The 17,695-nt window shown below is 40.6% G+C and overlaps 1 protein-coding gene across 6 annotated transcripts in view; it reads left to right on the plus strand.

Moving 5' to 3' along the window:
• Positions 1-17,695, plus strand: part of KANSL1L (KAT8 regulatory NSL complex subunit 1 like) — a 67,630-nt gene that overhangs the window by 1,623 nt on the left and 48,312 nt on the right. For 5 of the 6 annotated variants that reach the window (XR_008733467.1, XR_008733469.1, XR_008733471.1 and 2 more), the window contains exon 2: positions 5,429-6,546. Coding sequence is in view for 1 of the 6 variants with exons in the window: in XM_055717929.1 (XP_055573904.1) it covers positions 5,459-6,546 (1,088 nt within the window). In the remaining 5 variants the exon portion in view is untranslated. The remainder of the gene's footprint in view (positions 1-5,428; positions 6,547-17,695) is intronic. The other variant, XR_008733470.1, reaches the window with a different exon arrangement.

A 17,695-nucleotide genomic window follows, 5' to 3' on the forward strand; every position in this document is an offset into this window, starting at 1 on the left:
ATGGATTTTATCATAAATGAATACTAATGAGCTCCACTTGAAGTATGTGCTTTTTGATGGTTTTTTACGATTAAAACTGTTTGGGTGGTCTGTATTAAATTGAGTTCTCTTACTGTTCAAAGAGAGATACTTTTTAGGTGTGCACATGTTTTGTTGGGTTGTGGGGTTTTTTTTCGAAAGAGGAGGAATTTGTGCTTATATTTTCTGGGGAGTGCAAAACACTGGAGTTTGCAGTTTCATCTATACAGTACTGCCTGCAGTGAATGCTGCTGAAAGCTGAGACTCCCCATGTAATCCTGTTTGGGTTTTGTGTTTTTTTTTTCCAATCTATTAATAGAACAAAATACTAAAATGCTTAAATACACGTCATGAGTAACTGGGCTGCTTTTGAACTGAAAACAAAAGCTGCCTACTGAGATGTTTTTTTTTTTTTCTTAAAGGCTAGTCCCAGGTGTGTTAAATGTGGACTTTTTTCCTTTTGCTTTCATACTCCTAACCAGGACATACCCAGTGGGACCAATATCTCTTTTGCAGTCATTGCTGCAAGCTATTCTGTGAGAAAATGCAGATTATGCTACTGAGCTGTTCTCTCTATTCTTAGAAATTATTATGATCATGTAAGTTTTGTGAAAAATTGGGAGAGGTAGGTAAAGTATACCCAAGTGGATGCCTCCCACCAGGCAAGGCTTGGAGAAGCTGGCCAAAGTCAGCGCCTGCATGCTCAGCTCGGCGGTGGCTCTCAGTCCTGGCAGCACAGCTAAGGCAGTGCCACAGTAGTGCTTGTCTGCCAGAGCACTGCTTTATTTTTGTCCAGCGATTATCAGGAAGGCTGTCCAAGAGGAGCTAGGGATTACGGGGCAAACAACACAAAGCTGTAGGGAACCAGGTTTTGTCAGTTGTGTTGTAGGCAGATCAGGCTTGCTCATGTAGCTGCCATCTCATCTGCAGGTTTCCTCTAAGAGGCCTTAAAGCAACTCTTGGCAGTTTGAAATACAGTATTTTTGAACATTCTAGCTAAGCTTGATTTTGGGTGTTTCACCAGATGCTGTCTGCTGCCAGTTACTTTGCTTTGCTTTTGAAATGCCTTCTAGACAAGGAATAAACATTGGAAGTGCACTTATCTGAAACACTGATAATCTATGAATAAACTGGAAACAGCTGTATTAATTTGAAATGTTATTTGTAGGCCCCTGGATCTGAAATAGTAAATGTAAAAAGCTCCTCCTGATCTCCAGGAATCTCATTATTAGCAGGAAAGCTTCAGGTGTTTGGGATGAGGAAACACAACTCAATTTACAAGGAAAGAAGGCTGGTACAGAGGAGCCTTACAAACCCTCATGCAAATGTAGTTTTATTGTCATTGAAAACGAAAAGATCACAAACAGAAATCCACTAAAAGACAAAACAATCCTACCCGCCTTCCCCCCAGCAAAAATCCCCCAGAACATTGTCTGCAGTGTTGTGTAACAAAAGTGATAGTGTTATGCAAGGGGGGAAGAGTCAAAAAGTGAAAAGGACTATAAACAAAAGCTGGGAAGGGAATGCCACCCTGTGTGCAGGCAGGTTTGTGGTTGGGTTTTGTTGTGTTTATTTTAATAGGGTGCTGCTAGTTACCAACATGAAGACACTAGTTTCAGGATTTAGGCAAATTCCGTTGAGGTAAGTCTGGTAGAGAAGGGTGTAATGTGGAGGTGTTGGGTAAGGACTAAGAAAGTAAACAGAGGTATCAGGGGGGAGGGGAGAGGAGGGCTAGAGGAGCAGGGGTCCTTGGGGAATTAGGGACCTGTAGTTGTGGCCAGAGAAGGGAGTGGGGTGCGGGGTGCAGGAGCGCTTGAGCTATGGTAAACTGCAATTCCCAGCTATATCCCCCTGGGTAATTAAGGCATTAGGGGAGGATAAGCGTAAAGTCACTTTAAACATCAGTTGCTGCACTGTGCGTGTCTGGTACTTGTTTCTTCCCTTCCCTGGTACTTATTTTACGTCAGCTTTTCTTTTTACGATACTTCTTAGTCTTTCAAGCAGAGTACATATTCAGCAGATGAAAAGCAAAATCTTTGCCAGTTTAGTAGCATTTCAGCTGTTCTGGTTTTGAAACCTCAAGTAGTACACAATGGAAAAAATCCTTGAAATGGTTTACCTATGACAAAAAAGCTTTTCCCAGAATAAAAATACAGAGTGTTCCTAAATACCATGTTGCAGTACTTATCTTCTGTCCCTCTGCACTTCCCACCCCCAGCTTTTCCCCCCAGCAAATTATAGGTTTGGCTCTGGAAGTTCACTTCCAATAAAGGTGGAGTGAAATTATTTTTTCTGCTTTCTACCAAAATGAAATTAAATGTGTCAAAATGAAAATTGTACAATTCTTGTGGAGCCAAGTACTTGTACAAAAAAAAAAAAGTTTTTGCAGCTGATATTTTGTTTTTGCTCATATACCAATGACTCTGTGTGGTGGTGGGTGGGGGTGAACTTGCAGAAATGCCAAGAACTGGAGACTGGGACAGTACCAGCCTTTATAAAGTCTTTTTGATGCCACTGAAGTGAGAGCAACACACCTGAAGTGTCTCACATGACTATCTTCAGGGCAGAAACATTGTGTGAAGTTTGCAGGTTGCTGAGTAAGGAGTTAATTGAGCAATTTTTCTTCAAAAGCATTTTATTTATTTTTTTAGCTATATTGTAATTTAAGCATCTTTTGACAGGAGCTCCTAATTGGTGGTTTGTTGGTGCTCTTTAATGTTTGTGGTTCAGTCAGAGGGTACTTTGATTTCTTCACCTCTTTCCCTTATAAGGGGGGGGGGGGGGGGGAAGTCCCCCAAACTCAAATCCCTTAAAATAATTTGCTAATTGTAGTAATTGCAATTTAGGAAATTTGAAACTGTACCAGAAGGGTATGTAGTATTTGAGGGACTATGATCAAGTTAAAACACAGCACATTGAAAGTTTTGTGCTGCTAGTTTTTTGAATAGCCTTCATCTTCATATAGGTATGAGATCCACATCTCCAAACTTCTTGTTTGCTTGAGCAGCAGCTCTGCTATGTGTGAATGTTTCCTGCCTTTCAGGAGTAGCAATCTATGACTGTTAAACCACTTGGGCTAGGTAAGGTAGATGGTGAAATTGGAATAGTTATAAACTCATGGCTCAGTGTATGTAGATATCAGGCTGACAGTGTTTTTCTGAGAGAGCTCCTTGGAGTTCCCAGGGACAGATCTAACATGGGGATTCCCCTGAGTCCGTAGAAACCTCCCAGAGAAAGTGTGGGCTTCAATTCTCTCCCCCTTATATTTTAGCCATTCTAAATCACTTTGAGTTACTATAGTTATTTGCCATACGTTGGGGAGGGGGGTGGGGGCAGGGGCATGGGCATAGGTGTCTGAATCCATACTCCTTTGAATTTAAAAATTCTTGTTACTGCTAGGTCTTAAAAGAGTGGAAAGACACAACTCCACAAGTCAGCCAGATGCCGAGAGCATTGCCGAATCACCAGAGCCTTTGTGATTTGGAGCTCCAGATCTTGTCAGTGCCTTTCTCTCTCTGATGCTAGTAACAGGGCTCTTACTGAACAGCTGTCCACCGGGGAGGATTTTGTGCTGAACTCCTCTATAGTTTGAAGTTACTGGCTCATTGATAAAAGTTAAAATCCTGAGGATTTTAATAGCATCGTTTAGAATTAGCATCAGGACCACCAAGCCTGGTCCCTGTGGTGCTGGGTAGATAATGTACAGAGGTGAAAACCTTATGGTTGAAGTATATGTGAAGCAATGAAAGGTGAATAAAGCATATGGAGACTGTCTAGGCAGTACTGGAGCATGTGGCTCTTTGTTTTTCTTTGTGTTTTTAGGGTTAAGGAGAAAGTATCCAGACTGGTACTTCTCAGCTCCTTAGGTTTCCACACCTCCCTTTGAATGTTTCCACCTTCGGTGTGAAACCTGTAGTTATAAACAAGCTAAGGCTTCAGACAGGGAGTTTTCTTTTCTTAAGACCCATACATGGCAGTCTCAGAATCATTGACCCCTTATGGGATCTGCGCATTGAAAATTGCTGAGCTAGGCAGTTGCTGTGGAGATCAAAGAAACTGAAGACTTTAAAAGGACGGCAGTGGAAACACTGCTCAACTAGTACACCAGTTAAATAGAGAATTTACTGTGGAATTACTGTGCTGCACTCACTTTTGTTAGTACTCTCTTACTGCTTCTAGTTTTGTCTCTAGCTTCTTAACGAAGAACTGACAGTAGCTTATCTTTCAGGCTTCTCCAGGCTGTGTTCAATTAGATCTTTCATAGGGTCTATTTAACCATCTCCTAAACAAAGCTGCAAGTACAGCATTAAGGCAGTGATTCCTGCTCTGTAGGCTGTGGAATAGATACAGCATGACATAGCAGTATAGCTGCTGACAAGAAGTGGTAAAGGCTGACACTGGTCTTTTGATCCCACAGTTTGGGAACCCTTCCTCTAAGCTGTGGCAAGCCACAGGCAAAAGGGTTTGTAAAGGAAGAGTGTTTGTCTTTACTGAAATTGTTATCAAAGAATATTGTCTGTGCATTATGCAGGCAGTGCCTGATGAATAAAACTGGATATAAAGGCATGGGAATGATATTTTTTTTTTTTTTTAGGTAACAATTAGAACTTACAGCTCTCTGGTTTTAAGGCATTAGTCTTGATGATTGGTTTCTAAAGTGTGTTTGTGAGAATATATAGTAAATTAATTCATCAAATGCTTCCTTTTATGTAGATTTACATTAAATACATTTCTCCCAATAGTGCCTCTCAGTTTATTTCAGAGTGTTTCATCATGTGGTAGGTGTTCAGCTTTGCTGAACTTGTAATAGGTAGCTGCTGCATAGCTCCCATTTCTGTGATACTGTTGGTGCTGACTCATTTAAGTATTAAAAAACCCCAAACTGGAATGAAAACTAAACACAACTCAAAAAGTAACTTATCTTCAGAGCAGATTAAAGTAAAACCCAGCCAGAGTTCTGGGGTGGGAATTTGTGCATGTGCATCTCTGTGTGTGCATGTACTTACACATACACTCGCACACATATTTTAAAATCCATCCTTCTGGTCACATGGCTTATGGTCATGTTTTCCAGTTTGGGCAAGGTTAGATGACAGTCTTGAACTTTGTGAGTCTTATTTCTCAGACTGATAGGATCAGGAATGCAGTGAGGTATGAACACTCGCTCCCCTGAGAGGTAAAGGCTTTCATTGCACATGAAACAATCTCTGAATGAAATAAAGAAAAAACAGAAAGAGTATTCATTCTTGTTTGACTTGGTAGGGACCATAGTCTATCCATGTTCTTTAGACAATGTCATTTTTTTATGGGATCTTTGAATAATGTCAAAAGAATGAAATATCTGACAGAGTTGTTGTATTTGTACTGTGTCATGAAAATGAGAAATTTACGTGGCCCGTGTTATTTTCAGGTTTGCTGTAAACTACCTACCGTAGTTATAATGACACCAGCCCTCAGAGAGGCAGCAACAAAAGGTCATGGTATCCACTTGTCACCTTCTTTGTCCTCTAGAGCTATGGAGTCTGATACAGCTTTGTGCATGGAAAATTCCAGAGCAGTGGAAGAGAAGATAAAAGAGGACTCCATCGCACAGATTACTTGCTCAGTCCTGGGGTTCCCCACTGCTGAGCCCAACCTCAGGAATGATATCTTCAGTGTGCAGAATTATGGTTCTCCACCATCCTCCAAGCACTATCAGTCTGTCTTGTTAATGAGTACAAATTCTGCGTTTAGCAACAAAACCGGTAAGCAAATGAAAGCGGGAGAGCCCAGTTGCTCCAAGATGAGAAAGTCATTACATAATGGTGCTGACACATCATTTGGTCAGATTAGTCATTCAGAACCTGAGGAACAGGTCAAAGGGGAAACATTTTCAGAGACCACATCTCCGAATTTGGCAGAAATGCAGAGACTTTTGGATTCAAGTGTAACTGAATCCAGTAGTGCAGAAGAAATGCAGCTTTTAAATGGTAAATGGTACAAGAAGAATGGTTTTTTGGGTAGGGCTTTGGAAGTCTGCGCTGAAACAATAAAAGGGGATTTATTACACCAAATTCTTCATGGGCCTTCAGAAGGGATTTTGAGCTGCACCCCAGAGGAGGTGTGTGCTCGCTTACTCCAGTGTGTCACTAAGCAACAAATGGAAATCAGTCGCGCCAAAAGAACTCAGAAACGTTTACAAATGCTCCTGGCAAAGCATGTTATCAAACACTGTGATCAGCAGCTGAAATGCTTCGTGAAACATCAGCTACAAAGAATGAAGGTTTTCCGTGAGCCAACCAGATTTTTGAGCGGTAGCTCCCTCAGGTGCACTGAAGGTTGGCATGAAAACAGCACGACTACTTTGGAGAGTAGTTTGAGTACGGACATACAGAACGGAGTTAGCATTGCACCAGGTGAAGTCCGGGGGTTTGCACTTTCTACTGGAGGGCTGCTGTCTCGTGTGGAGAAGGATCTGGACTCTGATGCAACATGTAGCAGCTCAGATGAAGATGGTGAGGAACAGACTGTAAGAACAACAGTGGAAGCGTAAGTGTTAAATTCCTGCTAGACTCATGTGCTTCATGCTTATAAATCAAGATGGAAGGGTCTAGACCTGCAGATTCCTTCTTGTGTGAGTAACCTCACTCAATGGATAGTCCTACTGAAATGAGCAGGACTACCTGTGTGAACTAGGTTTGGCAGGGGCCAGACAGAAAGTAAGCACTTCTCCTAATTACAGCATTTAAGGAATGGTTACTAGACTGTAGAGAGCTAGATTTTGTACTGCACTCTATCAGTTTGCATTACATTAGTACTGCTAATTATTCAATACTCAGTTGGTGCTGTAAATCAAATAGTGTTAGCAGTGCTGTTAATGATATTTTTGGATGGTATGGAAATAATTTTAATTTTATTCTGGAGTTATTAAGAATTAGTCGATGTTAGGATCTTGAAGTCCACTGTGATGTGATCAATAGTAAAAATGAACACCTGATGCAAGTGTCAAGCCATCCAATATTTGGGGATTATATACTGAAAAAGTTTCATTCTTTGAATTATAATTTTAAAAATGTTAATTTACTTACTGCAGTTATTTTGCTACTCTGAGTGAAGCTAACAGTGGTGTTTTTATTGTTGCTGGTATCTTTTTCAAGAAGAACCAGAGGGAAATTAATAACATTAATATTGTCTTGCATTGGCCCAGCTCCTGTCAGCATAACCTATTGTAGGTTTGAAAATCTCTGATGGTACAGCCTCTTTTGCTTTTCTTCCCGCCCCCCCCCCCCCCCCCCCCCTCTTACCTTGCTACATTATTAACGCAATCTCTTTGGTCAAGACATTTTAGCAAGCAGTGAAAGGACAGCTGCTTTCACCTTCCTACAGCTGGAAAGAATGGAGTATGTCTTAAGGACTGTTAGGAAGTGACAGTCAGGACAGTGACACATGGAACAGAGCTTCACACAAATGCAGGAGCTGGGTAGGAGCTTCATAGCACCTGTATTTCTAGCACTTTAAGTCAGGACTGGTTTTGTGTTTCCTGATCTCTTATACTTTCTGCCGTTAGGGAGTGTCCAGAAAGACTTAAGAGTGACACTGGTGTTTGAGGAAAAATAAACACTTAACATATTTCTTAGTCTGTTTCTTGAAAAGCATAATGTTCAGAAGAAATCAAGGAAGCTCCATCTTAATTGGAAGAGAGCTGTGACCTGTTACATGTTACAGCTTCAGTTGGGGAAGCTTCAGTATAGCGTGGTTGTATCAAATCGCTGCTGTGTTCCGTTAAAGTCTGTAGGCCTGGAAATCAGAGAAGAGAAAAAGTGCAAAGTAAGAACTAGTTTTAATTTTATTTTACATTTTGTCAGAATGGTAAATACTGTACCAAAGTCCAACCAAAGTGTGATGACTTGCCAGCTAAGTTAGTATCACCTTAAATATTTGAGTTTGCAAAAGAATTATTCTCCCTTTGAAATATTTTGATGAAAAAACAGCATTTTTGCCTCTTCCCAGCGTAGGAGAATCCACATTCCTCTCCTAGATGATAATAGCTCTGCCTCTGGGATTCTTATCTTGTGATTACATGAACTGAAAAAGAAAAACTGATGAGAAACTCTTGATTCTTGAAGGGTAGTGGATAATGTAAAACTTGGACCGAGCTTCTCTGTGAAGTTTTTCTTTTTCTTTCTTGCCAGGGACATTCAAGTTTCCAACTGCCTGTCAGTCTTCTACCTTTATTTCTTCCTGTGGCTTTTGAATTCCTGAAGTTATCTTTCCACTTAAGGCCTACTCGGGTTGTTCTATTGCACTGACAAAAAATCCACGGAGGATTATTAAATACAAAGGCACCACCTTTGGCGCAGGAAATCCCCAAGCTGCTGTTGCTGGCAGCTGAGGGTGTATTCTGGAGAAGCACTGCTCCCTCCATGCCTGCCTGCCCTGTTGTAAGACTGTTATCTTGGCCACTGCGAAGAGGCAGGAGACTGGGTAGATCATCTATAGTCTGACTCAGTGCAACCCTTTATTTGTGGGTTGGTTTTTTCCCTCCCTTTTTTATGTTCTTACTGCTGAACAGCAGTCGGGCAGCAACGGTGACAAGGTTAGCGATGTACATTAGCTAAGGCCTTGCAGCATTGGCACTGTGAGGATCACTGCTGTTTGAACTGTGCTGCTGGGCCAGCAAGCTCAGAGTTAAAGTACTACCTAGTTTAAGTAGAAGACTCTTGTCTGTTTGTAAAGGCTGAAGCAATAGCTTGAATTAACATTGCAATGAGGACTGGCTGTCTCTTAGTTGAATTTGTCATTATCTTCAGCTTGGAATGGTTTTCTTCATTTCTCCAACTACCCTAAGATTTGTCTTTATGGGTAAAAAGGCTGCACTTTTTCTTCTGGGTGACAAAGGTAAATTGATTATCACCAGCGCAGCTGCTGAGATTTGCAGTTTTCTGAGGTTTACCACTTTAAGGCTTTTTGGATTGCCTTTCACCTCGACAAAAGAAACAAAGTTAACATCCATTTCTATTTCTGCTAAGTGGATTTACATTCTTTGAAATGCCTTTCTGTCCTCAGGAATTGACTCTTAGTGCTTTCCAGAAATCATGTGATCATGTGGGTGAGAGAACACTCGTTTCCTCTCCTGTGGCTTATTTTTCATAGTGAAGACTTCTACTGACCTGGAAAGACTCTTCTTGTGTGATATTCTTAATGCTTAAACTGTAGATGTTATCAGGTTCTGTTATGCACTGATGAATGGGAAAAATGGTTTTGTTTTGCCTATATCACAGTATACTGATTGCATTTAACTTGAGGGTATAATCATGTTGGTGGCTGGTCATTGTCGTGACTGCAGTGCTTTTTATCCTTTTTTGGGGGGGAGGAGGTGTCAATCCAATGTGCATGGGGGGGCAAGAACCTGCAGTTACCATGTTTACCTGAGAACAGTCTGTTTCCCATCAGGAGGGAGAAGTTGATTCCGGCTCCAGTTCTTCACGGTAGGAAAAAACCTGGAGCTATTTTTAGCATTATGAACCCGTTCATTCTCATTATCCTGAAAAGAGTTTTACTCAATGAGTGTTGACATAAGCTTTTCTGAGCTGTATCTCAATGCTTTGTGTCTCAGGTAAGATTGTCTTTATCCATCTATTTCAATACCATTGTTGTTTAGTTGCAAATGGCTGTTATAAGATATTTAGACCATTGTTCATCCTTTGTGCTTTACATAGGTGCTGTCCTCAAGACAGGAAAGATCCTTCATCTGTTGGTGAATTCAGTTCTTCTAGTTGACAATTCACAGTACTTATGTCTAGAAACTCTAGTTTCTAGAATAATTGGAAAGCCTCATTCCATTTCAAGAGCTTAATCGAAACACATTTGGTCCTTTGAGTATTTACTAAAAAGAAATTAAAAAAACCCCAGTTGGTTCTTCTCAGGAATTTTGTCATTTTGCTGCTAGTGTCAGCTCATGAATGTCTTTAACCTGCCACTTTTCATGGAGGATTTCTTAGGCAAAGCACCAGATTTCCATCAGTAATTTGTAGTGTATTCTAGTACCATTCCAGCTTTGGGTGCAGGAAGTTCCCAAGATGCTCATAGGGGATACGATAGTACTCCCCTTTGGTTTCTCAAAGGCAGAAGTTAGGTGCTGTTCGCTAGCTCCCTTTTAGGCATTAGCAACCAAAGTGGATGGAGGGCCCAAGGAGGGCATCACAAAGCTGACCATAAGTAATTCCTTCAGGAATTCACAACTAACATCAACCACTTGAAATGCAACATGGACAACATTTCACCAGCTGAATTTACTTGGAACTTGTTGATCTTTGTGTTTCATGAAGATGGAAGATTATTCATAGAAACAGTCACAGATTTCAAATAAGGTGAATTGGGGGAGGATGTGAGCTGAAAGTTTTTTTCAGCAACACAGCTCTACTCTGGGAGCTATGTATTACATCCTTCCAGGCCAACTTCACATTGTTATTTGTGTATTTTGTGCGTATTCCTGATGTGTTTAGGAAGTTCTCGTTGTTTACAGTGTACTACAAAAGTCCAATGCTGGGGTGGTTATTTGAGAACCTTTAAAGTTGCAGGGTGTAGAGTTTTTCTTCTACACGCACTATGTGTATGATCTTCTAGAATCGAAAGATAGATCATCTCTGGGGTTTGTCAGACACAGCTGCTTGCTCTATCAAATAGTAATACATGTACCTAATTGATCAGGGAGAAAACCTGCTTACAATAGATTTTTCTGCAAAGTAAGTAGCTCTGTCTACTCATGAGAAGTCCTGTGCCCTGTTTCTCTAGTCCTCCTTCCCCCATCTGAATACAGTCCTTTTGCATCATTTGGTGGGATTTTTCCCTTCAGAGATATTTTCATGCTTTTCCTCTGATTTTTTGGAAGACATGTTTTACTGATTATCCTCCAGCAACCTCAGGCCTGATGAAGAAGCGCTATTATATTTTTCCATGCTCACAGAGTTTATTGTGCCTGGAAACATTTACAATGTGCAGAGATAGTACCCCCCATTCCCCCCTTCTTTTTCCCTTAGACTGCTAGTTGGAAAGGGAGAAGATGGGAAATCTGCTTTTAGTACAAATACTTGGTTGGGAGGGGAGCAGTAAGGCGGAGAGGATACAGGAAGGAAGAAAATATTATGACTAGTATCTCCAGTTCTAATCTGTTTGTTCTAGATTATTTTCCATTTTTCCTAGCATTTTTTCTCATGGCTAATTGAGCAACATCAATGCAGTTCTGCAGGCCTCACTATAGAAGGCACTGCTCAGGGGCTGGGGTTTATTGCTACTCTTTGAGCCACATTATAAGGGGAAGCTGTTTGGTTTTGCAAGGTCAGATCCTAATTTTCCACTCTGAGCTGTAATTTTGCTTCATACCTGATCTGAGAAGTCAGTTCTGTTTTTGGGAAGAGGAGGAAGAAACTCTGCCAGGACTAAATACTGCTCTCCGTTTTTCTTAAGCACAAAACCCCAATTGTTTCCAGTTTTTAAGACTTTTTTAGTTTACAGGTCTGGGAAATGTCTTATTTGCATAGAAAATTAATGTGAGGGCTTTTGAATAAGTATAAATTCACAGGTGCTAATAATGCTGATTTTGGAATGGTTTATACATTGCTTTTTCATTAATTCCGTTCTCTTAATTCTTGGCTCCCATCACTAGGATGTGGGAGGAGAATTGTTACCAGGGAATGAAGGAAAAGATAGCTTTATATTACCTTCTACTTTTTACTCTAGGGATACATGTATTATATCAGAATATGTTCAACCTCACTTGGTTGGATTTCCATAAGATGGATTTACAACTTCTTTAGGGTCCCACATGCATTTACTGGTTTTCTTTAGAGATCTCATGTACAGTAATAATAACTTGCTTTTGAGCAAGACTTCCTTCTCACAATACCAGAGTAATGTTCTTGTGAGTGAGGATTCTGATTTCTAACCTGTAATTACATTAATATTTTTGCAGCTGCTGAAAGCAGACTGAAAGGTTTTAATGAAAGGCAGAAGGTTTAACAAGTTGTAACCTGCAAGGGAATCTCAGAGCCAGGAATGTCAAAGCTTTTGAGCTAGATAGGTGTTGGATGCATATTAAATAAAAAACTTGGCATTACTTTTCTGAATGGCAATTTAATACACAGTGAACATAGTATAGTAGAATAGAAAATAATAATCAGACACACGCGTGTACATGGAAACCTCGCATGCTTAATTAAATGGTAGACAAGAGTTTAGTGCTTAGTGTCAACTGCTGATTAATCAGTGCTTTATGGCTAGCTTTTTTTCTTTTCCTGTGAAATGTGTTTGCTTTAATTAAAATATTTGTTTACAAACAATAGTGAACTGTCTTTTTAACACCTTGTAAAGTGAGGGCAGCATTATTTCATTTTATAGATAACTCTGATTTCATGAGAACCTACTTCAAAGGGATACATCCAGTGCCTTTGAAAATCAGCATACGTGGGCCCCTGATACAGGAAATCATTTAAATGCTTTCCTTTTCACATGAAATAAAGAAGTGTGCGTAAAGATTTCCCAAAATAGGAATGCTCTCCTGTAACAGGGTTTCATTCATACAGCTAAATATGGGTTAGGAATGTAACTTTAGATGTTGGATTTAAATATATTGACCTGTGCTCTTTTTTACTGAAACTGAAATAAGTGTAAATTATTTTATTTTCATCAAAAGATTTTACCTAGCTGTTGTGGGTGCAAAAAAGTTTTCTGTTGGGAAATTTAAATCAATTTAATTTTCAGTTAGCAAAATTTTAATTACTGATTCTGGTATTGAAAAAAAATAAACCTGAACATCCATGTTTGAATATATGAGCATTATAACACACACCCCTCCCTCCCTGCCCAAGGGGGTAGACTGGGAAGCAGTGAAACTCCACCCCAAGCTCCTACAAAATGCCCAAACCAAGAAGGCTGCAACTGTTCAAACCTACCGTTCATTATAGTCTCCACTCCCTGTTCCTGCAGACCAGACTGTAGGGTTTTAACCTTGTCACAAACTCCATCCCTGCCCTGCAAAGCAGACAGCCAAGTACTAGTTGGTTCCTCCTCCGCTAATCGAAGCGTGCTTACAGCAACTGCAGGGGGACCAAAGGACTCTGTGATGTACCGGTGTGTTCCCAGGGCAGATGCCAGGTCACTGCTGGGGCAGCGCTGCGAGGGGCTCACCCCGACCAGGGCTTTCACACTCGGCACGGCCCCTCTGCAGCTTCCTTTGGGTCCCGCAGGTCGGGTGGGTCCAGGCTTCAGGGCTTGGAGTAGGACCTGTCCCAGCTCTGCTCAGCTGCCCTCCCACCCAGAGGAATGCTTTGGGGTTCTTCCAGCTCTCCTGTTAGCCCATTCCCCGCAGCACCCCCCCGACAGTGGTGGGCCTGTTGTTCACACCACCTGACATCAAGGCACATCCCCTTCAGTGAGGTGAGGGACAGCAGGAGGTGAAGGTTAGTGTGTGATGGTGCTTTTGCTGCTGTTGCTCCCCGTTTCTCACCCAACTGCTCTGCTGTGGGCTTCCCCCACCAGTCACAGCCACTTCTGAGTCTCCTCTCAGTCCCTGCCTGGGCAGTTTTCCCCTGTTCTGCAGGGCTGCAGCCCCTCCACTACCAAAAACCAGCTGATGATTTCCAGCGTGTCTGGCATGCAGGTTCTGAATCAACTGTTAGTTGTCTATCCAAAAAGTCTCAAAAAAGAATATGCTTTGTATTCATTTTGACATTGAAATCTGATACTGTATATAGCTAGAAAGAAATTAGTTATAAGCTGGAATTAATTATGTGAATTTCACCTATTCCTTTTGAGAACAGATGTATAAATTTGGGGACCAGCTTCAGTGGCTGGACAGCATTGATATGCTACTTGTATGCTGTAATAACGTTCCATTTGCACATGTCTTTAAAGGAATATATTGTAAGCTCTATCGTATTTTATGTTGCGCGTGAGATCCAGACATAGCACTACTTTCTTGATTTCTTTTTCAAGGCCAGTTGTGTAATAGTTACAGAGATTTCTAGGCCTGTGTTCCCGGTGTTTTGTTGTTAGTCTATTGATGTTGTGCCATTTCAAAGGCAAGAAAAGAATCTTGTTTCCAGGCAGCCCTGGTGTTCCTGAAGTTTCTTTCTTTGCATGTTAGAACTACCTGCTTCTTTGCTCCATATTGGTCTGATTTACAGCATGCTGAGGTTTAGTGGAGGAAATTGGGATGCTGGGGGAGCCAATGGAATCTTAAAAATTTATTTTTAACAAAAGGCATTAGCAGATTTGCATTTTGCAATGTATTTTTTTATTTTATTAAAAGAGAAACTGGTGCTGCTTGTTCATCTTTTGCAGGTTTTTACTTCTTGGGCAGTTAATATTCTAACTGACCCCACCTTCACTGACCAATCTGGCCTTTTATCATTAACAGCTCTAAAGAATTATGTAAACAGAATTGAAGATGACAAGCACCTACCAGCCATTGGAAAAGTTCAGCACTGTAACAAACAACACTGTTTTAAGAAGCTGAACTTTTAGTTTCTTTTGCTAAGCCCTAAATTGAGTTACCAATGCAGTGCAAGTATAACAGTTCAGTTTCTGATGTAAAACCTGTAGTAATAGCGTGATTCTTTGCAGAAACCCTGTAGCAGGCAAGTATTGGCTGTAGCATCTCTTCAGTTTGGAAGATGTGATTTCTCAGATGAGAGAGCATACAAAATGCTTATGAAGTTTCGCCTTTGCTATCCAAGCGCAAAGACTTTTCCTTTTTATATTGTCAGATTTCTTCTACAGCCTTTTTTTCCTGAATATTGCTTTCCTCTTCTCCCCTTCCCACCGTCCCTTCTAAACTTACTTGTGGAAGATGTAAAAATCTTACTCTGTTGCAACTTGATTTTTTTCCTCCACTCTAGTTCTGTACTACGAATTTTCTCTTCAAGGGAAAATCACAGGTATGGTTGATAATTTCTGGTATTACTGCATAAATACTTCAGGCCTGATGGTTTAGCAGAAATATTCAGCTGGATGAAGTTTTTTGGTTTGAGAAGATAGATTGTATATTATGTGTTAGTATCAACATATGTTATTGGATGCAATTCTGAAAGTATTAAATGGTAACAGCATGTCAGCGATGGTGGGACCAGGCGTGGGTGCCAGAAATTGTTGTGATAAGCAGTTGCCGATGTCTGTAGATGATAGGGAGAACTGTAACCCATCTGTTCTGAAGCTGTGTAGTGTTTCAGAGGAAAATCTCTGCCAGGTAAAAAATTTCTGTTAAACACCAAAGAAGATAACAACCCTGGAGGCTCCAGAAGAATGACCTGATTGCAGATCTTTGCAGAGATTGCAGTATAATTTTGAGTACCAGAGAACTTCCCTTAATTGACTGCTTTTTTAATTTATTTATTTTTTTCCAAGGGCATAGCTTGACTTGGTGCTGGTTGTCACAAAACAGCAGCATATTGCTCTCTGCAGTCAGACTGCAGCAAGCACTCCTGGATTATCTGAGCAACGACTGATAGCGAACTGTCAGAGTAAATAGTGTTTTGTTGTGTAGTATTGATCAGATGTGATACCAGAGGATGATATTCGTTGCAGTTTGTTTTAATCTTGTTTGCACTCTCGAATGCATAGGAGAGACTGAGTTCATAAAACAGCACTCAGTTTTTTTTAATCATGTGGTTATTATGGGTTTAACTGTTAACTGGTCCAGGGGAATTAATACTTCAACAGCAACTGAAGTTAGTTCATTCTTAAAACAAACATTAAGTAGGTGTGCTGGAAGAATTAGTCCTTGAGAAAGCATTTACGGGTCATTTCATAGTTGGACATGTTTGTTCAGCCATTACAAGTGTTGGAAGTTTTTGTTGGGAGTGGGCATTTTTATCTTGTGAGTAAAATCTAGATAAGATTGTCTAAAATACATGCACTACATATCTGGATTCACCTAATTTAAATTTTTCATATGATGCCATCTCCTAGTTTTCATAGGTAATCTCTTATTTACTGTCAGTGTTTGCAGAGAGAAGAAAAAATGGACACATTAAATTTTACCAGCGTGTTGACAGAAGGTATCAGAAGCCCTGTGCTCACCTTAATGGCTTGCAAGAAAATGCTTGTATTCAGGCCAGCTGCTTTGTGAGCATTGCCATGTGTAGTCACAGGAAAACTGACTGTAGTGTAAAATTAGGGGCAGCTCAGGAAATTCACAGGCTTGCAGCTCTGGTCGTGGGAGAGCCCCACACCATACTAATATGCTGTTGAGCATTTGTGATAGAGTTGCCATGTGGTGAATATTAACTGGTTTGTATTTTTCTACAGCTGAGTGAGCGTCCCAAGAGAATTGGGAGCTCTGTGATTTTTTTTCCCCAGTGTGTTAAGTCTTATGAAATTCATTGTGAGTCATATGCTGTCTGGGTAGGATTTAAACATCTGAAGGACTTTCTGATTTTTTGCTTTTCAGTTGAGTCCTTCATCAAAATGATAAACTTCTGCCATTGTTTCCAGTGACTCCCACCAAGGAATGTAATTAGCTCTTTATCCTGAGTGTAATCAGTCTATAGTTGTATGAGTTGCTTCTTGCTCCCAAATACTTCACTGTCACATGGTTGGCAACAGGCCTTTGATGGCCCAGGAGTTTCCAGTGAGAGGAGGAGATGAACCAGCAGGGATGGTAGAGGTCAGGATCATGGAGGTGGTCACTTCTGAGCTAACTCTTCTGGAAACTGAATGACAGAACAACGTGGATTAAACTGAAGGGGACACGGCCTGGCAGAAAGATCGAAATACACTGTGTTAGGAAACTGAGCAGAAAATGTAATCAGAAATGAGGAATAACTGCCATTCTTACGTTTAATGCAGAATTTTGGAATTGGAGAAATTTTTTCCACCCCTCACTATGTGGGTGCCTTGTTCTCTGGGTTGTTCAAGTTTGAGGATGGTGTAACTAGAAAACGCTGGTATTCTTCAAAAGCAACCTTTTGGAAGGAGGCTTGTGTTTTGGGTTGGCAAACCTGCATTTTGGAGTTTTGATGTGGGTCTGTTGCAAGCATGCTCCTTTCCTGTTCAGTAGGAAGCATCCTGTCATTGTCCCTGCAGAAATGTCGTGGTAGGGTTATATTACTTGTTCTCACTGTGAGTTACGAGGCTGGAAGGCCTTGATTTCCTTTTAATTTTCAGGTTATAAGATACTTGTGGAGAATCTTGCCTTGGGCACAGGACTGCATGCTATAAAACACTCTTTCCTATGCTCACAATCCCTATTTGAATCCTGGATACTTAACAGAAGTATCAATCCCAGGTTCTGTATTTTTTGTGCATTTTAAACACTACTGTGTTTCTGCTTCATTATTTATCAAATAATGATCAGGCTTCTTGTTTTGTTTGCTTATAAAAGTAAGATATCCCTAAAAGATTTAAATTCCACCCCTTTTCCTCTCCCGTAAACAAACAAACAAAAAAACCCAACCAGACACAAAACCCAAACAACAGTGTGTGTATGTAGCACAGCAAATTTATCTTGGTTAGCATTAAGGTTGCCTGGTTTTGAGGACAGACTGATCTTAGGTATTGGGACAACATAAATCCTACCCACAACGTAATGGAGGCACTGGAAATGCTTCTCATAGTCCTCTTGCATTCTGTGATGCTGCTTTAGTTACATAAAAGCATGGTCTGTTCTCAATTCTTTTTTCTCTTTTGGGGAAGTTGAGAG

This window comes from Falco cherrug, chromosome 8, assembly GCF_023634085.1.
Source record: "Falco cherrug isolate bFalChe1 chromosome 8, bFalChe1.pri, whole genome shotgun sequence".
In the NCBI taxonomy this organism is placed as follows: domain Eukaryota; kingdom Metazoa; phylum Chordata; class Aves; order Falconiformes; family Falconidae; genus Falco; species Falco cherrug.